Genomic DNA, 26,145 nt, shown 5'->3' with positions numbered 1-26,145 from the left:
AAGCCAAGTATAAACTCTGGTACTGGCAAGGGAGAAAACAGTGCTCTTTACTGTAGCATCTTTGTAAGACTAGGCAGTGAATAACTAAGTCAAGGATAATGACAGGAATCATCCTGGGGTTAAGATGGTCCAGAACAAGAGATAATTCAGATAATTCACAGATAAATGGAAAATTCACATTTAAAATATTTCAGAATGTATTCTATAATTTAAATGCATTCTGAAATATTTAAAATTTTCTTTCCATTGTACTCATAAGCTCACATTGAAACACATTCACACATTTGTACAATATCTAATCCAATAGGGCTTGCTTTGGGAAGTTGTTTGAAGATAAATAAAACAATCTACACTTTATACAGCTGGTTGCTAAACAAATAGAATTCGTGCCCCAAAGGCGACTTCTTCAGTTGAAGAAAGGTCTAGATAAATCCATGGATAATTAGCATTTAAGGATTTATCAAGAGCAAGTTAAGGGTATCCAGTGTAAATGACTAAAATTTGAGGTTGATATCATTCAGAGGAGTTATCTGGCTTTTAGGTGGAATTATGGTTAGATGGACTTGAATTTTAATTTAACATGGAATTTCTTATTTTCTAATGCAGGGCAGAAAAAAAAGATTTGTGGAACAGTGATATGTGTCTATATTTTCTCTGCTTATTAAGTGGATTGGCTGTGGTTTTGAAAAGCTTCCTCTCCTTAATATTCATATTTGAATCTACTGGGTGGCAAAAACACAGCATACTACCTTAAGGGTCACTCTTGCATAAGACATTAATGTATCCGTCTTTAATTTGGAAACCTGTGGTCACTGAGCAAGACAGAATTTGTTTCTTTCCCTGGGTCTAATGATTTTTGTTTTGTAATCTCTCTTGGGGGAACTCTCTGCAGGCATGGCATGTGGAGAATCAGAGACTGCCTCTAACAATATGGTTATGATTCTCTGGTTGGCTGATTTAGCTAAGCATTTAAGTAACCACTAATCTTCTGAAAGCACCAGGGTCTACTCAAAGAAATCCCTGTTGTCTGCAAGGGTGGAAACAAAATCAGCATGGAGGAAGCATTAGTTGTTTCATAACAAATCAATCTGTTGTTGCTTTTTTCTACCAACTAGTATGAGCTATGTCACTATCAGAGGTGTGGTTTGAGGTCTTCTTTGTATAGGCGTAAGACAGGCTCCTCTGTGACAAGCAGGAAGAAGAGATGGGAAGTGGAAGGAATAGGAGTTTACTGAAGTTCCTACATGTAAATCAAGCTACAGTCTAATGGATGAACCTCACTCATGCTACAAAAAAGATCAGATACAAGAAAACATTCGACATAATGTTCTATAAATGAAGTTCAAGAAAGCAGATTAAAGGAACCTGTATTGGGAGAAGGGAATCAGAGAAGCAGGAGGGAATGGAAGGTTGTTTGAGCATTTTTATCCTTTAAAGATTTATTTTGGCTTGCAGACTTCATGATTTGTATGACTTGATGACTTGCAGACTTTATGGAACATGTGTTATGCTTCAACAAAAAAAAGAAAGGTTATTTTAAATCCCAGGATAATCCTTTCTCTTTGACTTGAAAGAAAATTATTTACTTGTCACTTTCAGCTATTGCACATGTGGAATTTATCAGAATTAACTCGTGCTCTGATTACCTTGATATTCTGAATTAAATCAGAATGTTCTAAACTTTTCATGCTACTGGTGCCAACCTGGTTCCATTCAATGTAAAAGAGATGGTACAAAGTCAACTTCAGATCTAGTCAAAATACTTTATAGAACAGAACCAAACTCATAGGCACATTTCTGCTTAACATTGTGGAGATGGAAACTGAGTGACTTACTCTCTGGTCATCTCTGCTACAGAAACATCTGTTCACTGAAGACAAGAATTTCACATGTTGGGAGCAGACGGGATACCTAGATCGTTGTTTTGAACACAGACTCAAATTACATCTGTTTTCTCTGTGCTTCTGTACTCTGTGTGCAAAATTAAGAGAGTGTACAAGTGGAAGATTGTTTTGGGAAGTGTTTTGAATGTCTGATGATGCATGTGACTTAATTATTATTGTGGAAGGCAAATGCTGAAAAAAAAATCCCACTAATAATGAGACAAGAAATAAGCTTGTCAGCTGCACATGGTAGAGGAGATACGTGACATGCAGAAGGAAGGTGTGAAGGAAGAAGAGGAACCAGGAGCCTACATTGTGAAGAAGACTTTGTCAGTAAATTCTGTTGGGTTGAAAATAAGTTCCGAGGGAATGAGAGGAAAAATCATGCAGATGAGACTAAGTTGAATTGGTTATAGTCCTAGTTGGCCTATAGCAGTATATAATTTTGTTTCCTGATTTGGCAGTGCCAATCGTTAGATCATCTCAACATGAAATTCTAATAGATACATATGTCTTTGCCATGTAATCAAAAGATTGCTTTTGAAAATGAATAGAATGCAGACATTAAATGCTCACTGTTTTCCCTTAAGCGTCCAAAATATTTTCTTTTTTTTTTTTGCCAGTCCTGGGCTTAGGCTCAGGGCCTGAGCACTGTCCTTGGATTTTTCTCAAGGCTAGAACTCTACCACTTGAACCTCAGCACCATTTCTGGCTTTTTCTAAGTATGCGGTAGCATGGAATTGAACCCGGGTCTTCGTGCATGCTAGGCAAGCACTCTACCACTAGGCCAAACTCCCAGCCCAATATTTCCTTTTTAAATTGTTGCCTGGGATGTGACCTTGAACCTGGCTTCAGTGGAGGAACTCTTCACTGGTTTAGGTGAAGAACAAATTACTATTCCTGAAACAGAAGGTTTCCAAGGTCTAAAGTGCCCCTCAAACATTCATATTTAAAGACTTGGCCCTCAGCCAGGTGTGGTGGCTCACGCCTGTAATCCTAGCTACTCATGAGGCCAAGATCTGAGGATCACAGTTCAAAGCCAGCCTGGGCACTATAGAATGTGAGACTCTTATCTCCAATTAACTACTAGAAAACTGAAAGTGGCACTATGGCTAAAGGGGTAGGGCAGTAGCCTGGGACTAAAGAGCTCAGGGAGAGCATCCAGGCCCAGAGTTCAAGCCCCATGGCTGACAAACAAATAAAAGACATGGCTCTTCCCTCTAGGCCCATTCTTTCTATGTATCCAAAGATGGAATATGAAGGAATATGACTCCCATCCTATTTTCTCAGGTACATACAGATACCAGGCAAATACTACAGACAGATAGCCTCACTCCAGCACAGTCATCTACCTAAGCCTAGCTGGAAACATCCCATTGTGGGCCCAACAGGGAGCCCCTACCTCCCTTGACCCAATGGCTTTTACATTAATGTCTGCCCCTCTTAAGCCCCATAAAACCCCAGTTCCTGTCCTAGCTCAGGCACAAAACCTCCAATCCTGCGGGAAGGTCTATGACCCTCTCTATTCCTCAATCAACAGTCCTCACCTGCTGATGATCTAGTCTGGCCTATTCCTTTTCTATTCTCCATTTTCCTAATATATGGTGCAGATCCTACACCTATCATCATCTACAGTAATTCACTGAAAGTCAGGTTTGTAGACAACTTTGAAAGTTAAGGAGAAATACCATAAGCTGACATTCCAGTGGGATGATAACAAAAGAGTCAGACAGAATCTTTAAGCAGAAAAACCTCCAGACAGTACAAAGATTACTTTTGCAGACTGAATGGAGAATGTTATTCATTTTAGGGATTTCTCATGGAATTTGTAAGAGAGAATTAGCCATCCATTTAGGAAGTCCCATTCCCCGGGATAGCAAAGTTCACTAACAAATAGCACCTTACTTTACCAATCCCTTGGTTATTTCAAGAGATCATTAAAGCACACAGCCATCAGTAAAATGGATTGCTAACAAATCTTACTTTCTCTGGAGATCTTACCTTTTAGCTTTTGCTGAGATGGGTACCAAGCTTCTCTTTCCTGATCAAGCTTGCTGCATATGGAATCTGAAAGGCAGAAACAAGCAAAACTATTTGGGTTAATCTTGGAGACAAACGTGTAATGGAGATCCTTTCTGTAGCCAACAATCCAAATGTCAATAGATCTTCTGTGAGGAGAAGAGGGATCCTTCGGCTCTGGACTGCCCAGGTGTTCATCATTGCTAAAGCTGGATCCAAAGCACACTGCGCATAGATGGGGGTTGCTACAGCTGGTCCCTGAGGTGAGTGTGGGATCTTCCACTTTGAAAATCTGCCTTCAAAAATGTTACCTACCTCCAGGGCCAGGAGCGTAGCCTTGTGGTAAAGTGCTCACCTAGCATGCAAGAAGCCCTGGGTCTGATTCCTCCATTCCACATACACAGAAAAAGCCAGAAGTGGCACTATGGCTTAGGTAGCAGAGTACTAACCTTGAGCAAAAAAGTGTCCAGGACTAGTGCTCAGGCCCTGAGTTCAAGACAAGGACTTGTTACCTCTAGCTGAGTCTGGTGGCTCATGCCTGTAATCCTAGCTACTCAGGAGGCTGAGATCTGAGAATCAAGGTTCAAAGCACAAAAGACCAAGACTCTTATCTCCAATTAAGCTCTAGAAAAGCAGGGTTTAGCTCAAGGGTAGGGTGATAGCCTTGAGCTGAAGAGCTCAGGGACAACGTCCAGGCCAAGTTCAAGCCCCATGACCGCCCCCCACACACAAAGAGTTACCTCTAAGAGTATGGTATTCTTGTTATTTAAATATGAAAGTGAATTATGGTGTCTCTAATAGTCCCCAAACACAAACACCATTATAAACCAGGTCAATGTGATCATTTAGTTTATGAGAATGATTTCCTCATCATATATGTTATGTTTATAAGTTACAATTAATAATAAGTATAAATTAGTGCTTTAGATAATTTCCCAATCACTGATAAAGAAGCATCAGAAAAATAGGGCTCAAAACTTTTATGTAAATAAAGTAAAAAATGTTTTGAAGACTGAAGCTGTAAACAAAAGCATTGGATACACTTTTCAATTGTAAATTCAAATGACTCAAATTAGGTTCCATGTATTATTTAGCCTGGTTTTGCCATTATTCCTAGTTACAACTCTCAATCCTTATGTTATCTACTTTTATTATTACAAGGCTAAACTCAGAACTATAAAGATTTTGATCTGTTTTCATTGTTTTTTTTTTTTTTATTTGCCAGTACTGGACTTGAGCTCAGGGCCTGAGCACTGTCCTTGGATTTTTCTCAAGGCTAGAGCTCTACCACTTGGGCCTCAGCACAATTTCTGGCTTTTTTCTATGTATATGGTACCAAGGAATCGAACCTGTGTCTTTGTGCATGCTAGGTGAGTACTCTACCACTAGTCCAAACTCCCAACCCTATTTTACATTTCTTAAATATATTTTATTGTAATTAATAGAATGGTTACATTATATTCGCTAGATAGAAGGTACATTACTTCACAAACATTGCTACCCTTTCTCATGTTTTTGTCTCCATTTTCCTCCCCCCATTTGATCTATTTTACATTTAAAGAAACAAATACTCAGATTTTAGAATATATCATGAAATACAGCTGTGATGTAAAATAGAGGGAAATTAAAATGATTTTCATTCATTTAAGCAGTAACTTCAAATACTATCATATACAGTTACACATTAATAGCATGATAATGAAAGTATATTTTATCCTTCAATCCACCAATCCACACATGCAAACCTTTACTAATGGGAAGAGGTTATGAATTCACAATGATGCTGGTAATTAAAAGGAGCTATACCATTTCACTATCATAATAGGTCAGTTGAATCAAACAGAGTCTTTAATGGAAAAGAAGATAAAAATAACCATCTCCTTATTTTGATGCACAACCACAAACTAAGCATAATTGTATATATGACAAAGGACATAAAGAGAAGCCTTGAAATTAATGATTCATATAGTAACATAAAAAGTTCAGTATCCCAATCCCTTATTTTCAGATATGGGCTGAGATCAGCTAGATAACTATGACAAGAACACCTACCCCGGGACCTACTCTAATTACCTCTTCTTTTCACTGTAGGTTATGCTACACCGGCTAGTCACAGAGACACCCTTGAATCCTGGTTTTCCATTGTGGTGTATACTGCAATACATCAAAGCACAAAGGTCACCTCTTTTGTTAAATGCCTAATTTGACAGTCTCAAATGGAACGCTGTTATTTTAGATGAGAAGAAATGATTTAAAAGAAAAAACCAATTTGGGGCACACTGAGTTTCCACTCAGAGTTGTTTGTGCCATTTTTACACCAAGATTAGGCACTGTAAGCACTATTATCTGTTCTGCGCCAAGTACTTGGAGATATAAATTAACATCATCAGTGTGAGTAAACTGCACACACTAACTCAAAGAAAATGACTGGATGGTCACTGCTTTTAGAGCTAAGTCAAGATGTCTTTCTCTCTTTTGCAGGAAGAATTTCATTAGGGTAAGTAGTTGAGAAAGAAGAGGACAAATGTCATTTCTAAGTAAGCATGTTTCAGTCCCATTGCTCAGCTAGAATTTAAATTGCCCATACAAACTAATTCTGGGTTTACTTATTTAAATGAAAATAAAAGAAAAGCCAAACAATAAGAAAGACCAAAATGAAAAAGAAAAAAAAAAGTTACAAGCTGAGCATCATGTACTTTAAATTAGAAGTCCTAAATCATGAATATCAAAATGACCCAGTGGACTGTAATACACCAAAATTATTGGCACCTTACTGAAAATCAAAAAAGATAATTTCCTACTTTGTCCTATAAAAGAGTGTGAGTTCAGGCACTCAGGTAAGCCATCATCTCACAGTGAGATAAAGACTATAATGCTTAGGAACACTGCATTGTCAAGATGGAGGGCACTACATCAGTGACTGGGGAAAGGTGCACAATAGCCAGAGTCGGTTGCTAGAGAGTCTTAAGAAACCATATTCAGAAGTCCAGATTTGCACCAAGTCCCTTGACATCTAGGGACTTCCTTTTGATGCACACTAAGTCACAAAACCAAAATTCTCCAGTGACCCAGGAATCTCTGATACTATTTTAGTGGCAAAAAGGAACAATTCTATCTGTAAAAAAAAGGCAAGTGGTAAGGTGACATATTTAAAAGAAGTGTCTCGGTTGAGCCAAAGAAACTCAGGCAAGTTTCCATACTAATGAATACTGGAGCACCTCCAAAGAAAAGACATTACCAGTGTGGAAGCTGTGTCCTTGCCCAAGAGCCAATGCTGGCCAGCGAAGATAAAGACCTACTGCTCTTTTCCCTGTGATGAAGCGTTGCACTCCCACCTTTGGGAAGTGGTAAACGGCTTTTTTACAAGTCCATGGTGAATGAAACGTTAGTACTAAATCTATCGATTGAACATTATTTTAATTGAAGCTTTTAATGAAGAACTTTGAGGCTGTTTCGCCTTAACTGTCTGTGACTGCAGCATTCTGTGAAAACAGCAGAGGGCACTTTAAGACCAGCACAATCTACCTCTTTCATGGTACTTATAAATCAAGCTTGAAGGCTGTCAATCTGGGCGGATGATATGCTATGTAATTCCCGCCCCTCCACCCCAGCCACAGCCCACAATTGGCCTTCAAGAACTAGGATTTAAAATGGAGAAAAAAATGGTAAAGGATGCTAAAAAAAACAAAACCCACACATCCAATAAATGTGTAATAATAGCTTACATACAGATGTGCATGCTTAAAAATGATTGCTAGGGGCCGGGAGTTTGGCCAAGTGGTAGAGTGCTTGCCTAGCATGCACAAAGACCTGGGTTCGGTTCCTCAGTACCACATACATAGAAAAAAGTCAGAAGTGGTGCTGAGGCTCAAGTGGTAGAGCTCTAGCCTTGAGAAAGTCTAAGGACAGTGCTCAGGCCTTGAGCCCAAGTCCAGGACTGGCAAAAAAAAATGATTGCCAAATTAGCAATTTTTTGGAAAGATTATATATTTAAAAATTATCAGGGAATACTAATGGTCTCAGTTCATATTGCATATGATTATATTCATGTCCCTAGAACTAAGCACAGTCCTTTTAGTTTTTAAATGGAAGGTATGTCTCCTCTAATCACAATCCATTTTGGAATGAATTCTTTGTCCTTTATTATTTTTACATTTTGCGGAACTTGCTAAATTTTAAATCTGTTTAGTTCTTAGTGAGAATAATAGATTTCTTTGTTTTGTATGAAACTTAGTAAAGAAAAATGCTTGGAGTTTTCAAAAACTCAGAGCACAGTGTATGAAAGACAGAGACACTCAAAATTTAAACTATTATTTAAAATTTAACTTGTAGCCATGTATAAATGTTAAATAACTAATTGTGCATCTATGATGAAAATCCCATGTTGCTATGCTGTATTCATTGATAAATGCACAAGCATAGTCAATCATTCGCCTGTATAGTTATCAAAACTTTGCAGTTAACAAACTGAAAATGAAGCACTGGTGCAGAAATCATAGTCAGCAGAGAATCTAAAAATGTAGAATCCAAAGAAATTCATAAGTTTTCTTTTTTATGGTAATGATACCCAGGGTATTTTCGATATAAGTCTTTTGAGTAGGAACACTGTGTAACAATATAGGATAAATGCACTGTGGATCTATGGGAATCATTACAAAATACGGTGGCTTTGATATATTTGAATTCTTCATGATTGCAAGGTAGGCTAGGTTTTTATTTCATCTAAAGAAATAAAGGGCCTATTCTATAATAAGTGCTCTGTACAGTTGAAATATAAAATCATTTCAAGTAGATTGTTCTGCTCTTAGGATGGAAACTATGCAATGCTTTTTCTTGGTGAATATGCTCATTCAACTATTCAGAAAGATTAGCAACTCCTTGATAATTTCTAGGTAGAATTTTCTAGTCAGGTACTGGTGCTAATCAAAGAGTCTAAGAATTGGAGGATTGAGGTTCAAACCCATGCAGGCAGAAAAGACTATGAGATTCTATCTTCAAAACAATCAGCAAAAAGCTGGGCTGGAGATGTGGCTCACGTAGAGCACCGATGAGCATACAAGTCAAATGAGTGTGAGGTCCTGAGCTTAAACTCCAGTACTGGTAGGGCAGGGGAATTTTTTTTTTAAGATAGCTCCCTCCAGGTCATTTAGTACATGCATAAAGCTGAATAAGGAACTAGATAAATTACTGTTCCAGTAATATTGAATCTGTTGTTTCATTTCTATAGGAGGCACATAAGAAAATACGGACCTTTCCTGAACAAAACAACACCAGCCATTAAATAGGTTTATTAATCCCACTATTGGAGGGATGCCTTTGATAAGGACAGTGCCATTCAACTCATCATTCAAGCTGGCATAACATGAGCCTATGGCTGGCATGCACAGTTCCTGTTTATTGCTTACTTGTACCTTTTACTAGCCCTGTCTGGTTAAGCCTTATAACTTCCTCTTTGAGATAACTGACATTTCATGTACTGAATGGATGAGTCTTGAGTCCAAGTGTGCACACCTTAAAGCTCATGCACATTAGTGGCAGACTCATACTTAAGTTTTCTGTAATCTACTACTATGCTTTCCTGTATTACATGTTTAGTGTAGAAAAGAGCACTTGGGAACATCAGGATCAAGCCAAGGGAATGGGAAAAAGAATTAAGAGGACTGCTATCTAAGTTTATCAGAGTTAGGTCAGAGGATTTATAGATGGTGATGTATTCAATAAACACTGGCTTCTACGTACTCAGTCCTAGACTTTGTATTAGGTGCTGGAGGCAGCGTGATGTTCTGGCGCTTCTTATAGTAGCAGTTGCAAGAGAAGCAGAGGAAGCAGAAGGGACAACTTATGTCTATTCTACCAATTTTTATGTTGTTAGCCTGAATGTATTTTTATGAATATCGGGACTTATATTGTACCTACCAGGCTGGGGAAAATATTCTAGCTCTCTCAAACTGCTTTATTTGCTATCAGGAATACTTTACTATCTACAGAAATAGAAATGAATAACACTTGTCTAGATTGATGAATACATGATGATAAAATATTTCACAACACAGTATAATAAAACCATTTACCAATACCAATTCATATCTTACAGGGACCGAAATACCTCAGAAGTCCTGAGACATCTTCCTCTTATATAAGTACTACCTGCTTGCTACATGAAGGCAATAACATTTCTTCTTTTACAAAAGAAACCAAATGTCAAAGAAAATTAAGCATTAAAATTACATATCTGACCAGGTTCCAGTGCCTCATGCCTGTAATCCTAGATACTTAAGAGACTAAGAGTAAGGATCATGGTTAGAAGCCAGACCAGGAAGGAAAATCTGTGAGGCTTTTAGTTCCAATTATCCACCCAAAAGCCAAAAGTAGAGCTGTGGCTCAAGTGGTAGATTGCTAACCTTAAGCAAAAAAGCTCAGGGACAGGGCTCAGTCACTAAGTTCAAGCCCCAGGACCATCACAAAAAGAAAAAAATCTCATCTGCTTTAAAAAGGGACTCTGAGCTGGGTGTGGTGGCTCACACCTATAATCCTGAGATCTGAGGATCAAGGTTCAAAGCCAGACTGGGCACTAAAGTCTGTGAGACCCTTATCTCCAATTAGACACTAGAAAACTGGAAGTGGCACTGTCAAAGTGGCCCTGTGGCTCTAGGGGTAGGGCTGTAGCCTCGAGCTGAAGAGCTCATGACTGACAAAAAAAAGGGACTCTGAAATGAGTTTTAGTTTCCTTTCCAAAAGTCCATTTTGTTACTTATTGCCACAGTGAAATAATAATTTTTGCTTGCTTTGTCTAAAAAAATGAAAATAATGCCCTGTGTAAAATAAGTAAAATCATAGAATTTTATGCCTTCTACCTCTAATCTCACATTTAATTTCTTCCTTTGGTGGAAGAAAACGATTCATATATTCACAGCAAGTAATTATAGCACATATTACCTAGAAATCAAAAGCTGAGAATGGTAAGATAGATACACATTTCTTTTTAACCCTCATATATTCACAGCAAGTAATTATAGCACATACTATCTAGAAATCAAAAGCTGAGAATGGTAAGATACACATTTCTTTTTAACCCTCTGTGGGAGATTTATTATCAATCCATCAACAAATTCCATGGCTCCCCAGTGAATTTCAGTTCAAACAAAACTAACACACACACACCACCCACAATGGTAGACTCTGTTTAAGCAGCATACTGTACAGAGATTTTCAGATTTTCTGGGAGTTAATGAGCACTTGAGCTGCAAATGGCAGTGTAGAGTTACAAGCAACACTTTTTAACTGACCCCTCCATGATGCAATCCAGTATTTCTTTAAAAATGACTCTTCAGAATCTCCATAAACACAAACATGATCTCTCTAATGCAAAAAGGAAACATGAACAGCTGTCTTTCTTAAATAAGCCTGACAGAGAATTAGATGCTTTGCTCTTAAAACAAGATTGTGAGACACATGCTTAATAGTCCAAGAGTAACAGATACCAGCTCAAACAACTCAAACAACCCAAATTATAGCTGTTGTGTTGGCAATATCACTAAAGACCGGCATATGTCTTCATCCAGGTGATCAAAAATACCTTGAAAATAACGAGCAGAAATTCTTTTCTCCACTGAACTTAAGAAAATGAGGAAGCTTGGGAGATCTGTTTAAAATTGCTAACGAATAATGCCAGATGTGTCTGTGTGAGGACATAGGGTGAAGAACTCAGGAAACAGAAACTACAAGCAAAAGTGCCACATTAATCAGCTCTCTTTCTGTGGTATTTCCATATAAATAGAGCACTTGAAGGAATGGTTAGGATAGAGTGACATACTTTATTTGATAATTGTTTCTTCTTATCATCCTTCAAGTGCCTGTTATTTGTTAATTGTGTAGATACTAAGGTCTTTTGACCCTGGAGAACCTGGCTGGAGAAAGAAGGGGAGAACAGAAGACTGCAGCCCTTTTCTCAGCTCCGTTGTACCCTAGCCTGTGGTGTGAAGTTTACAGAGTGGAAGGAAATGCAGGTATCTCTGGTTGCCCACAGAGACAATGTACACATCTGTCTATTAACACATGGGAGGTAGTTACATTTGGAGGAAACATACTGTCACATCTGTTTACTTTGTGCCTAAGTAAATCTCTTGGTAATTAGCATTTCAACCATCTGAGAGGTAAGTGGACCAAAAGATTTCCTGGCAAAATCATGAACAATTTCATACAGCTTGAGGGAGATGAAAAACAAATCCATCAAATGGTGTTAATTTTAAGTAGAAATATATCTTACAATTTGTAACTGTTGCACCATTTCTTCTCTGTAGGCTAGTTCCCTTTTCATCTGATCCTGAAAGTTATCTGGTAGGAGAGAGAAATAGAGAAAGAAATCAATGCAAGTGCAAAATCTACTTTTAGTATGCAGTGGGCCTGACAGCCCTGAATCTGTGGATTCAACCAATCTTAGATGAAAACATTTTTTAATTACAACTGTTCTGAATATCCATATTTCTTATTGCCATTATTCCCTAAACAACATGGTATAACAACTGTTTACATAGCAGTTACATTAGGTATTGAAAGTACTGTAGAGGTGATATAAGATATATAGGAGGATGTAATATATTATATGCAAGAGCATTTTATATTATAGGCATGAGTTGTATCCACCTCTTAATGAAAGGTGTTACAAAATTCCTACAGGAATTCCTGGGTTTTTTTTGTTTGGATTTACAAAATTCAGGGTTTTCCTTTTTCACTGGAGTAAATTTAAGTCTGTCCACTAGCCTCACAGCCTTCACATTTAGGTACAAAACACATGTTATACATATGCTATTTTCATCTGTGTACAATTGATTGCCTCTTTGTGATGTATTTGAACCAGGGATTATTCAAACCTTGGAACACACACACCACTTGCTTAGTTATGTTACAGATTAAAGAGGAGAACATTTTGTTGTTTAACTAACATGTTTCAGGTATGTGACAATTATAGAGGACTCAAATTAATTCAGATCAAAACAATGAATGCAGGTGGGTGATGGTGGCTCCTGCTTGGAATCCTAGCTGCTCAAGAGACAAAAGATACGAGGATCAAGGTTTAAAGGCAGCCTGGGCAGGAAAGTCCATGCGATTATGATCTCTAATTAAACAGCACAAAGCCAGAGAAGTAGAACTGTGGCTCTAATTAATGGTAGAGTACTAGCCTTGAGTATAAAAGCTAAGGCACAGAGCCCAGGCCCTGAATTCAAGCTCAAGTATGGACACAAAATCAAAAACCAAAAATCTAACACAATAAAGATGAATGTTCCATCTGAGTTTGTAAGTGGCTAGTTGTAACACGATAACAATATTTAAAATCAGAAACATATTGTACATGATTCATTTTGGAAGTTATCAGTTCTTGTGGATTCTTTAAGATGAATATTAATTTAATTTTTATTCATAGAATAAACTGCAACTACAATGGCTTTGGGAGATGCTGATAGAGAGCTTGAGGGATTCAGTAGAATTTGGACCCATTTTGCTGTACCTAAGAAAAGTAGGGAGCTACAAACTTGACAATTAAATAAACCCTAGCTGTGGGGGTACAAGTCATTCGATGTCTGCTCACTGCTTCAAGAAATAATCCCAGGGGCCAGGAGTGCTTGCCTACCATACACAAAGACCTGGGTTCGATCCCTCGGTACCACATATGTAGCAAAAAGCCAGAAGTGGTGCTGTGGCTCAAGTGGTAGAGCCCTAGCCTTGAGAAAATCCAGGGACAGTGCTCAGGCCCTGAGCCCAAGCCCAGGACTGGTGAAAAAAAAAATAATCCCAATTAATGTACAATGTCAGAAGTTAGAGAATCCTGGATCCCTTTGGAAATATCTTAAAGATTCAAATGTGTTTTCACTGTTTCTCTTTTCTCAGACCCACACATATCAAAAGCTATTGAGTCTTTACCTGTCTTCAATCCTATTCTAAGGTTCAGAGACATTTTTTGAACCTTGAGAACCCAAACCTCCCTTGTAGTTCCCAAGAGACCATTAATCAGCAGACCCCACTGCTCCTATGATTGGTCAGAACTCCCTGCACTCATGCAGTTACCTTTGTGTTGTGCGAAATGTCATCTTTTCACAAATGATCTTGAGTTTGTTTTTTTGTTTGTTTTGTTTTGCTTTTTAGTTTTGCTAACCATTACATAGGGAAGCTCTGGTGCATCATGCAAGTCTCCAGGCACTTTGGATGGGATTGAAATGGTCAGTTACTGGAAATTCTTCAATATGCTAGTCTGTGGCTCTGGCATAAGAATTGCCAACTCAGGTTTTGAGATGTCCAGATTTGTAATAAAGGGCATACTGACATTCTAAAAAAGCATCCCTGGAAAATTAAATTAAATTAAAATTTTAGATATTAAAAAAGTTTGTGACAATTGAATTTATTGCTTTCTTGGTCAAATTGATCACCAAATAAATTCATGTCTAGTAAAAAAAATAGTTTGTGTGCTGTTTCTTTTTCATTTTTCTTTCTCTGAAGATGAGGCTAGGATTAAATGAACTCCAAAAACTTTGGGAAACTCTCCTAGAATATATTAATTCAAAGATGACTCAGATCAAACCAGAGAATTTTAGAAATCTGAATATTATCACTTAGTCTTCTCAAAGTTCTATGATGTTGGCAGCAAAACAGACAAACAAGCAAACAAAAGCTATTAGCCAGGCAACAATGTCTGCTCACACATTTGGAATGAAATTTTAACATGAAAAAATGAATTCAGAATGCAAAAATACTAAAATGAAGCCAGGTGCTGTTTTGCTGGTCTGTAATCTTAGCTCCTCAGGAGGCTGAGAGCTGAGAATCCCAATTCAAAGAGATTCCTGGCAGAAAAATTCCTGTGAGACTCTTATACCCGATTAACCACTCAAAGGTTGGAGCTGTGGGTACAAATGGTACAGCACTAGCCTTAGTACAAAGAGGTTCAGGGACTGTACCCAAGTCCTGATTTCAGGTCTCACAACTGACCAAAAAAATACTAAAATGATACCAACTTTAATCATAGTAACCTCCCTCCATTTCACCTTCCTCCATTTCATTCGCTTAAAGTCATTTATGATTCAAAAAATATTAACTTTAAGATTCCATAATACCTTTTATTATTATATATTCTTATATTTTATTATTAGTTATGAATCTCTTACTGTGCCTAATTTGAAAATTAAGCTGTGTCATAGATGTGGGAATATAGAAAAATCATAGTATATACAGGATTCAATTTTATCTGAAGTTTCATGTGTCCAGAGGAAATCTCAGAATAGTCCCCTAAAGGTAAGGGGAAACTATGGTAGTAGCTTTGCATGCATCAAACTGTTGAAGTTTTTATTTTCATATACTTATCTCAAACCCTAATCAGTAATTCAGACTTAACTGAGAATAAATGTTAAGTGTCTTTTCTTTTACTATCTTAGAGGATAACAAATACCTCAGTAATTATTTTATTTTGAAATTATAATCTAAATATTACTATACATGTGGAATTGCATTTTATGTATATGTTTTAATATATACGTATACAATACGTATGTGTACATGCACATACAATACACATATATCAATGCATAAATACAGAAAGGGTTTTTTTTTGCCAGTCCTGGGCTTGAGCTCAGAGCCTGAGCACTGTCCTTGGACTTTCTCAAGGTTAGAGCTCTACCACTTGAGCCTCAGCACCATTTCCAGCTTTTTTCTATGTATGTGGTACCAAGGAATCGAACCTGGGTTTTCATGCATGCTACGCAAGCACTCTGCCACTAGGCCAAACTCCTGGCCCCTACAGAAAGATTTTATAAGAAATTTTATCTGTGAACCAAATCAAAGCATACATAAGAAACTAAATTTATGAATATTTGGACAATCCATGGGAGGTCTGTGAGATTTATACTTAATCACTTCATACTCAGAAACATGTACTTGATATTAGTAATGGAAATGTCACCAAATGTTATACATGCAATACAAGTGATTTCTTACTGAATACTGGAAAAGATGTATTTCCTTTTAACACTTGGAATTCTTGTTCTAGTCGTCTCCGTAAATCTATTTGTTCAAATAAAACCTTCTGAAGTTCTTCTAACAGAGAAAAAAGAAGAGTCATTTTACTAATCTTTACAAATAACTCTCCAGAGAACCATTATATATGGCAATTTATTATTATAAGACAAAATATTTTACCAGTTTAAAAAGAGTTGCATAGACACAGGATAGATTTTTGTGCAGAAATCCATGAATATAAATCAATGCAATATATTATTTTAAAGTATTATATTACAGTGTCATGTATTGATTGATATGTATGCATTAATCTCAATTATATCCACCCAATGGTCCATATATTATTCATATGTTGCTTGTCAAGCTTAAAATATGGCATAGAACAAAAATATCCTCCTATTATCTCTACAGTCTTTAAGAGAGGAGAAATGCTATAGAGCAAAACTTTTCTTTACCTTTTCCCATATTTTCTACATCCTTTTTAAGTGAATGAGGTGAATTGGTTTCTTGTGTGTGTTCACCTTTAAAACAAAAAAATATAAGAAAAATGTTATTAATTTTATGGAGGCTATTTTCTAAAGGTTTTTCTTTAAAATTTTACTAAGAGTTTATTCAATACCAGCTGAGATTATAAGTCTTCAGAACCAGATGTTCTTATTTGCTTATGGACAGTTCTCCTGAACTATGGGAGGAGCTATTAGAACATGAGAGCAGAGCCTGCCTTGCTTGTGGACAGCAACTTTATGAATGCAGGATCCTGAAATAATTTATCCTTTCTCCTCACTAACCACCACTGTTCACTCTTTCTGACAACAACGGTGATTGCTGGAATAGGCAGAAAGGGATGCTGAGCCAGTCAAGATTCCAGGCAGAAATCTTTTTTTTTTCTCGGTCGTGGAGCTTGAACTTTGGGCCTGGGCGTTGTCCCAAGGCTTTTCAACTCAAGGCTATTGCCCTACCTCTTGAGTCACAGCCCCACTTCTCGTTTTTGTAGTGGTTAATTGGAGCTAAGAGTCTCACATTCTTTAGTGCCTGGGCTGGCTTTGAACCACCGTCCTCAGATCTCAGCCTCCTGACTAGGATTACAGGCATGAGCCACTGCACCGAGCTTCAGGCAGAAATCTTATCAGTATTCCCCTCCTCCTTGAAGTGAAGAACCCTCAAGATCTCTGGAGCAGAAACCTATAGTGGTAGAAGGCCTTGAATGGTCCTTTGGAAAGCAGGGATAAGTTGGAAGGGCTTCCTAATAATTGATGACTTGCTTTGCTTTGCTTTTTAAAATTAACCTATAACAAAAATATGAAATCAGTTATCTGTTAGTTTGTAAAATGGTCACTTGTTTCCCAATAGTCTCTGAAGTACTCATATTGGACAAATAAAAACTATATTGTGGGAGTTAGGGTACAGCCCAGTGATAAAACACATGTTTTGTAGGAACAAGGCCTTCAGTTCAATCAAAACAAATCAGACACAACAAAAGTGATCTAACTGTACTTTGGATAAAGCTAGATTGTTATTCTTACGAAATTTGCTTATGTGCCAAATAAAATGATAGTGAGATTAAAAAGAAAGCAAGGATTGATGAGAAGTAAATGAGTCTGCATAATTCAGAAAATCTACTCATTCAGCTAATCAAATAATTATTTTCAAATTTCAAATCAATTTTCTCAATACCTATGTAATTTATTTGGGCTTTCCGCCTTTGTCTAAAGGGTGGTGGTAGAACAGATACAGGTACTCTGAGAAGGTTTTATAGATTCTCTCCTCCATGGTCTGCAAGGGCTAGCCCTCTCCTTCGTGTCCTCAAGAGTACCTTGTGAAAGTCTCAGGCATAGTGCACTTTCATCCCCATCCTCACCACTGGGCCCTGTGCTTCTTGAAAGCAGAAGCTCCGTCTTCGCTATGGCTAGTGCCTTACAGAACTGACACACAAGACTTCAATGAAGTGTCTTGGGTTGTTACTGAGAGGAAACCCAGGAGGTTGTAAATTCTAAGTGATGGCATAGACCGAAATTTATCACTTCAATTCTCTCCTCACTATTCATTTCCCTCAGCAAGAAATGGAATGTAATGGCCCTGGGCACTTGTAGGAATACTGGGAGATTTCATTGTCAAGGTAAAAATTTCTATAAAGAGGGAAGCAGAATTTTCCCTAAAGCAGTAACCTACACTACAGGATCATAGCTAGACAGGAAAATCCTGAACATGAAATTACAAATGGGAATTTTACACTTTACTAATGGCTGTCAGGACTTTGTGTGTTCACATGCATGTGTGTATTCAAAAACATATATGTATATAGACATAAATGCACGTATGCATATACATAGCTAAGCATACACTGGCAGCTCTATTTTCTCAGATGGCAGACACTTAATGGCTAGATAGCATTCATTTCTACTCTTCTTAGCCATGATCTCTCTCTATAGGCTATGACACTCTTGAATCTTGATATTTTCATGTAGTAAGAAAATAATGGGGAAATATCCGTGAAGCCTTTAAAAAACAGACCTCAGTACCTTAAAAAAACTATTACCTAAAGAAGAATAACATGAAGATCTTAAGACAAATAATTAATATGCAAAGCAACAAAACAGTATAGGTGGTTTTTGATACAAGATCTCACTATTTACCCTAGGCTTGGCTTGAACTTGAGATCTTCTTGCTTCAGCCTCCTACAGTTATAGGTGCTACTATGCCTAAGTGTAATAAACAGTGTTTTGAAATGAAGATAACTGCATACTATGTGCAGTTTTACACATATGAATAGAAATTTCATGCTCAAAGGTTTTTGCTTGGGGATTGAACCCAAGATCTGGACATTGTCCTCAAGCTTCTTTTGCTCAAGGCTAGCATTCTACCACTTGAGCCACAGTGTCACTCCCAGCTTTTCCTGTTTATGTGGTACTGAGGAATGCTAGGCAAGCATTCCACCACTAAGCCACATTTCCAGCCCATACTCATACAGTTTTGCATATGAGTTTACATTTCATATTCATATAGTCAATGTTGATCCAGAATAAGACAAGAAGAAAACCATAAACTTATACACTTACAAGGCATGACTGAGACTACATAATTCTAATTTTTTAACTGCTTGAAATGAAACGTGCTTGAAATGATATCATTTGTTCTTTTTTTCTTTTTCGTCAGTTGTAGGCCTTGAACTCAGGGAGGGGACATTGTCCCTGAGCTTCTTTGTGCTCAATTCTATTGCTCTACCACTTGAGCCACTTCCAGTTTTTGAGTGGTTCATTGGAAGTAAGAGTCTCATGAAGACTTTTCTGCGTAGGCAGGCTTTGAACTGTGATTCTCAGATCTCAGCCTTCTGAGTAGCTAATATTATAGATATGAGGCACTTGGGCCTAGCAGATCATTTGTCTTTAAACAGGCAGTTAGTTCTAGAAGCCACAGTTTTCATGTTATAGACAAGGCCTTTTGGATTCATGTATATTAATATATTTTGTTGCCCACTTATCTTACATTCTGTTTTAACTTGATAATTAAAATTTAAAGTTAAAATCTGATATTACAACATGCATTTCTCTTCTACTTCACAATTAGTAGCTTAATATGGATTTGAAATGACTAAGTAAGCAGTTAATAAATGGAAACATTAACCACAGGAAAATCTGATAATGCTATTAAGAATAAGCTTTCCTTATCTCAGCTTTGTAGAGGTTTTATCAATATTCTGCATCTGTGTCTATTTCAAACAAATATTTTGTTGCAACTTCTGAGTGAAATCCTTCTATTTGTAGCTTAGAAGAGTTTAATTTCTTGCAAAGGGTTAAAAAAATAGTTAAACATTGGGTAAATAAGGAGCACAGAAGCAGCTTTGGTTGCCTTTTGTGCTGATTTTCCTGGACCGCTGCCTTCTGTATATTACTAATCTGTGAAAACCAGATCATTAATGGTGGTTAAAAACGACCTTTGGGAACCTGAATGTTTGTTCACTATTGTTGCTAATGTTTGCCATCTGGTTAAAAAAAAAGGCAGTCTAGTACTGGATTAAATAAATGTGTGATTTGACAATAAGCTTCCAATTTTATAAATAGTCCATAAGGTTAGAAGCTCCTCTTAAACTTGACATCTTCCTGACTCAGTCTTCCTTCCTCCCTGACTTTTGAGTACCTGAGGTTACAAATATATACCACCACTGATTTGCACTTTACTTTTACAAAATGAATGAATTTGGGAACATCCCCAAGTTAAAATGCTAAAGTTCCTTCTTATTGTACTTCTCTTTTTTAAAAATGTTATCAGTTGGGAAGCATAGAGATCTTAATGACATAGAGACACAGATGAAAATCTACATACATGGGTGGACTATCTTTCTTGAAGGCCTGGCCTCATATATGTCTTCGGTCAGACTGTAGAAGAAATAGCTGAGTGACTAGAAATGGAAAGCAATGAATACTTAGGGCATAAAAGGCCTCCTGCGGATGGATGTTACTGAAGGGTGTTGCTTTATGGTCTGTATGGTTTCTCTGTTCTGTTCATTCCACATCAAAGAAATTCTACTGCTATCTAGTACAACCAGAAACTAAAGGGCCAGGGCTGTACGGTGCCTATTTTCCAAGTCTCTCTAGAGTCCTCTAGCTTGCTCAGGTGAATGTTCTACCCATCCCCTCATGTAGCCATCAGATAATGAGAGTACAAGAATAGATGTAACAATGTGCCATGATGCAGCAGATAGGATCAGTATGTAGTAAATGACAGGACTTAGGATTCACAAAGGAATCAAACCAAACAACTAACACCTTTTCTCTCAAATCAGTCAATACCAAGAAACTCCTTTCTCTTAAACACCTCTGGTCAAGAACCTGCATTGGCTCCTCTTAGTTTACCTCATAAAATCTATTTTAAACTTCTCTTTCAGAGGCTCCAAGTTCTCCCAACACTTGTCTACCTACTGAGCTAACCTGTGCTTATAACCACACAAACCTTCTATAGTATTCAGGCCTTTATTTCTCATTTCTGCTGGATGATAGTGCTGTAGCTTACTTTTCTTGCCTAAAACTCCTCATGCTCATCCTTCCCCTTGCATTCCAAATAAGAATGTCATAAAAATACCTACTCATCATGGCTGAATGCTTATCTCTCCCCAACATTCATATGCCAAAATCCTAATTTTCAAGGTGAAGCCTGTACTAGAGGTTCAACTTTTGGATGTTGATTAGGTCAAGAAGGCAGAACCCTCCTGAACAGGAGCAGTGCCCTTCTAAATATTTATTTATAGTGCCCTTCTAAATAAATGTGTCCTTCTAAGAGACCCTAAGGACTTTCTCCTATTAGTTTTCTGCCATGTAATTCTACACCAAGAAAAGTATTATTTATGAATCTAGAAAGGAATCTTCACAGGACATGGAATCTGCTAGTATTTTTACCCTGTACTTCCCAGCCTCCAGACCTATGAGAAATAAATGTTGCTTAAGTTAAGTTTATGATAGTTCTGTTATGGCAGTCTAACCAGACTCAGATTATTCTCCCCCATAAGTCTTTCTTGATTTTGGCCAGTCTCACTGATTCACCCCTTCCAAGCTAAAGGTCTGAATGTTTAGCATCTTTGCACTCAATATTGTAGGGTCTCACGTAGGTGAGTCTGGTCTTCCTCAGCTAGAAGTTAGGTTTTCGGGTAGCAAGGAATTCCTGCCCTATAGACAACTCTTATCATACTTAACATAAGCTAGGTAAATGTACAAATACATGCCACAAATACTTGTTGCACTTAATTGAATTATTTCTGGTTTGTAAAAGAAAAACCAATACTATTATAAATCATCAATTGTTATAAGGAGTTTAAAAAAACTAACTAATCCCTATGAATGTTTTTTTAAAAAGCACATTTTGACCCATTTGTATATTCTGATTAAAATAGACTCTGTATTTTCAGTTTACTCAGGAAAAATATGATGTTCCACTAAAAATAATTTTTCTTCCATTTGGTTAAAAAATTTTTAGGAGCAAATATAACTATAGCACTCAGTTTTAACTAAAATGTGTAAAATATTAATTAAATATATGTTTGCCATTGCTTCCAACCAGAAAATAGCTCATATGTTTAGAGTTCTTTCAATTATTTATTTTACCTTCAATTATTTATTTCTAGTTTATTTGCTAGAGAGTAAACCTAGGGCCATGCATACTAGGCACAACGTAATCCTCAAACACATTTAACTATTTATGAGCCAGAGGAGCAGGTGAGATGATTTGTTCTGTCGACTAAATAGATATTATTGTTTTAAAGCTAGGTTCTGAATATAGTAAGATTGTGTAAATAGGGTAGCCTGTATGTAGGCTTCAATTGGGTATATTAATTGGGCACAGTAGAAAATGACAAATATATGAATAAGGACTAAGAGATTTGGCCTTTGCCCTCTCTATAGGCATGTGATCTCTCTTTCCCACCTTTCATTCCTGCTAGGTTTCCTACTCTGTTATCCTCACTGTCTCCTTTTTAACTCTCCTTGAGCCTGCAGCCAGCACTCAGAGGCACTCTCTCAGCCAATAGCAGTCAGCAAGGTGCTTATTACTGAAAGGGCCTCCATGTTCCTCCTCTAAGTATCTGTTGTCGATAACACCTGATGGAACACATTTGGAGAAAATGCTTCTTTTTATAGAAAGTGTGCTATTTCACTTCCCACTAGTAACTTTAGTAGGTGACATTGTTTTGATTTGGGCTGTGTCTATACATGAGGTACATATGCATTCTAACATTTGTATAAATGTTTTTGTAGAGCACCCAGATGTTTTTGTTGTTGTTGTTGTTGTTGTTGTTTTGTTTTGTTTTTGCCAGTCCTGGGCTTGAGCTCAGGGCCTGACACTGTCCCTGGACTTTCTCAAGGCTAGAGCTCTACCACTTGAGCCTCAGCACCATTTCCGGCTTTTTTCTATATATGTGGTACTTATTTTTTTTTTTTTTTGCCAGTCCTGGGCTGGAGCTCAGGGCCTGAGCACTGTCCTTGGACTTTCTCAAGGCTAGAGCTCTACCACTTGAGCCTCAGCACCACTTCTGGCTTTTTTCTATGTATGTGGTACTGAGGAATTGAACCTGGGTCTCCGTGCATGCTAGGCAAGCACTCTACCACTAGGCCAAACTCCCAGCCCCGCCCCCCCCAGATGTTTCTGTAGTTCATGGGAACTTCCTGTTTTCTGGTACCTGCCCGAGCATGCCCTGCTGTTAGAGCTGCACATGGCCTCTGTGCTGTTCCCAATACTCCAGCACCACCATGCCTTTTCTGGATGGACTGAGGCTTTGCCTTCGTTACCTCTTGGCCTCTGCTAAACTGATTTACTTAGCTAGGGTTAATTCCCAAATAAATGCTGAATTTTAATCATCAATTTGGGTTTTATAATCTGGCTTACAGTGAGATATTTCTGTACTTCAAATTTTCTCTTTTTCTTACAATGTATCTTGTAAGTATAAGCTAGATGAGATCAAAGTTAATCTCGGTTGGTATAAGTACATGTAAGAATAATCAAAATTTAGCAAAAACATGATTTAGAGGGTGGTTTTTAAGAGAGTTTTTTTTTTTGAAAGAGAAAATATGTATTTTGCTCTATGGTTTCAGGACCTCATGCTAGGCAAATGTTCATCATTGAAGTACAGCTTCCAATTCCATACACATTTTGAAGAGTTTGGTTTTGTTTTTTAAAGGATTTTTTTGTGTGTGTGCCAGTCCAGGGTTTCCCCCCCCCCCCCACAGGCTAGTGCTCTACCATTTGAGCCCCAGCACCACTTCTGGTTTTTTTTTTTCTGTGTATGTTGTACCAAGAAATCGAACCCAGGGCTTTGTGTATTCTAGGCAAGTACTCTACTACTAAGCCATACTACTGGCACATAAAAGACTTTTTTTGTATTATAAAATCTTTTTTTTTGTATTACAAAATCAAGACATAAAATCAATTGCTTAGGAGACAAGATTAAGTAATTTTCTCCTCTACCTGCGCTACATAGACTTCTGCCAATTTCTGTTGCTAAATTTTTCTACCTTAAACTGCTTTTCTTATCATGTTTGGAATCTAATCAATATCTCTGAAAAGGGGATACCACAAAAAGAACTAGCTATAACTTCCATTAGTAAAATACGTAATTATCAAACTTTATAACTCATAATCAGGTACATGCTCATTGCTTCTGGAATAAGTGTATTAAATTTCTTTGATTAGTTGATCTTGAATCACCTCAAGATTTCTCTTGAGTTTTAGAACTAGTATCATGAGTTAATGCTGTTTCATATTTTTTTCTAAGAAGGCTTTTATTATCCTACCTTATCACCTTGAGTTTTATATGTTCTCCAAAATATTAATAAAAGAAAATTTCCACAAATACAAAGAAATTGATATCTAAACTTTTATAAACACAAATATATTGAAAGATTTCAAAATACTTCATACAAAAATAAATATTTATAGTAAATTAGAGATTAGAAGCTTTATCAAATTTTACAGGCAGATAAACTGAAACATAAACTTATCCAAAGTTCCCTAGTGAGAGAAATATAACCTAGACCTACTAGTCTGTGCTTTTAAGAATTTCTCTTCTTGTGCCTTTTTAAAAAAAATTGTAAGCATGCTCTAAAATAGAATGGAATAATAAATCAGAGTGCCTCATCCGCTATATATTCATGAGAAGTGTAAATGCCTCTTACTATTCTCAGAAATCCATCCACAGCATATTAAGTACACTAGAGAATCATACCAGTGGAAATCAAATTGATTTTAAAACTTCCATACATATAACAAGATGCAGCCACACTCAGAGTCTGATACTGCTGGCATTTCTCCAATGAAAGGGACTGAAAACTGGGGGTGCCTCCACAGTCCCCAATTTCTTTGACCTGCAATCACTGGGAGCTGTCTCACCAGCTTACCCCACTACATTCAATTTCAAATCACTTAACTTCACTGAAGTCATTCAAAATGGATATGCAAAACCTCATTCTAGGGTGGCAAGGGAAATAAGCTCGTTTATATTCTTGAGTAGGTAATATTTTGATCAAACTACTGTCTTCTCAATCTAGATGACTTGGTTTTAAGCAAAGGTCAGATTTTTTTCAAGAGTTCTGTACATGAAAGTTCTAATGATTTCTGGGAATTTTGACTGTTTAAGAGCTTCAGGCATATTTATTTCCTCTAATTATATAGATGTACATCTTCTGTATGTGAGGTTTTTGCATGCCTGGCTTTCTTCCATTTAATCATTTAAAAATATAAACTCTTCAAAATTGCTAAAAAGCAAATTACTAATAAGACAGAAAGGTGAAAGGGGGGCTGAACTGAATTAAAATCATGAACTAAAAAACTCCAGACTGTGGCAGCATGGGCCTATAATTCTAGCCCTCAGAAGACTGAGGCAGGAGGACAAAGACCAGCCCAGGCTATACAGAGATTCTCAGCAAAACAATGTCCCCCTCCTCCCAACTTCCATCGAACTAAGTATTGCTGCTCAGCTGAAGTTATTTAAGGGATTAATTAATGCAAGTAACTATCCCTTAAAGAAAGATATGTCTTATGGTCATTAAAATTTCCTGATTCTACATTTATAATTGCTATGAAAATGAAAACTTCAGGTAGGAGTTAAAAAAAAAACTGCATAGTGATTTATCAGGCCCTCTGAAAAGACATTTCATTCTCTTTATATTCTAGTTGCATCTGCGAAAAAATTAAATATCCTTGAATATTATTTTTCAGTGATCGTGATTGAATTATATGTTAGCTATGGTCATTTTGCTATATATTTTTTGGTTTTTTTTAAGACAAAATTTTACTGTGTAGCCCAGGCTGCCTCAAATATGTGATTCTCCTGCTTTAGTTTCCTAGGTTCTAGGATTGCAGGCATGTACCACTACATCTGACTTGAATGATATTTTGTGTAGATTCCTATCATAGTATTCATACTTTAGTGTAGCTAGACTGTATCCTCTTGACTGGCAACAACTGAAGACAGCAACTGGGCTTGGTTTCTTTCTCTGTATCCCCAGAGCCTGCCCAGCCAAGTATCTGGCACATAGTAGGTAAAGCTAGCTGTGGAGGAAATGAGTAAATAAATGGCTGTTTTCCATTGTCAGACAAAGAGGAATATCTCCCTCCATAAGCAGTGAGTCCAGATAAAAGTTGGGCTGCTACCACTCTCAAGTAGCCAATCATAAGTGTGCTTAATCTTTTTGACTCATCTGAATTTTGGACATTTTGCCAAATGAATCATTTCCTGGAATATGATCATGAGTAAATAAATATC

General features: G+C 37.2%; 1 protein-coding gene across 1 annotated transcript in view; it reads right to left on the bottom strand.

Annotated features, from left to right (window-relative positions):
• Positions 1-26,145, bottom strand: part of Skor2 (SKI family transcriptional corepressor 2) — a 35,703-nt gene that overhangs the window by 1,785 nt on the left and 7,773 nt on the right. Inside the window, exons 4-7 of the mRNA XM_090353572.1 lie at positions 16,358-16,423; positions 15,882-15,980; positions 12,169-12,236; positions 3,885-3,950 (exon numbers count right to left, since the gene is read on the bottom strand). Of these exons, the coding sequence (XP_090209698.1) occupies positions 3,888-3,950; positions 12,169-12,236; positions 15,882-15,980; positions 16,358-16,423 (296 nt within the window). The 3' untranslated portion in view covers positions 3,885-3,887. The remainder of the gene's footprint in view (positions 1-3,884; positions 3,951-12,168; positions 12,237-15,881; positions 15,981-16,357; positions 16,424-26,145) is intronic.

Source organism: Megascapheus bottae, chromosome 19, assembly GCF_031878675.1.
Source record: "Megascapheus bottae isolate mThoBot1 chromosome 19, mThoBot2.hap1, whole genome shotgun sequence".
Lineage (NCBI taxonomy): Eukaryota > Metazoa > Chordata > Mammalia > Rodentia > Geomyidae > Megascapheus > Megascapheus bottae.
Note: the sequence above shows the minus strand (reverse complement) of the source record. Positions and strands in the feature narration are given on the sequence as shown.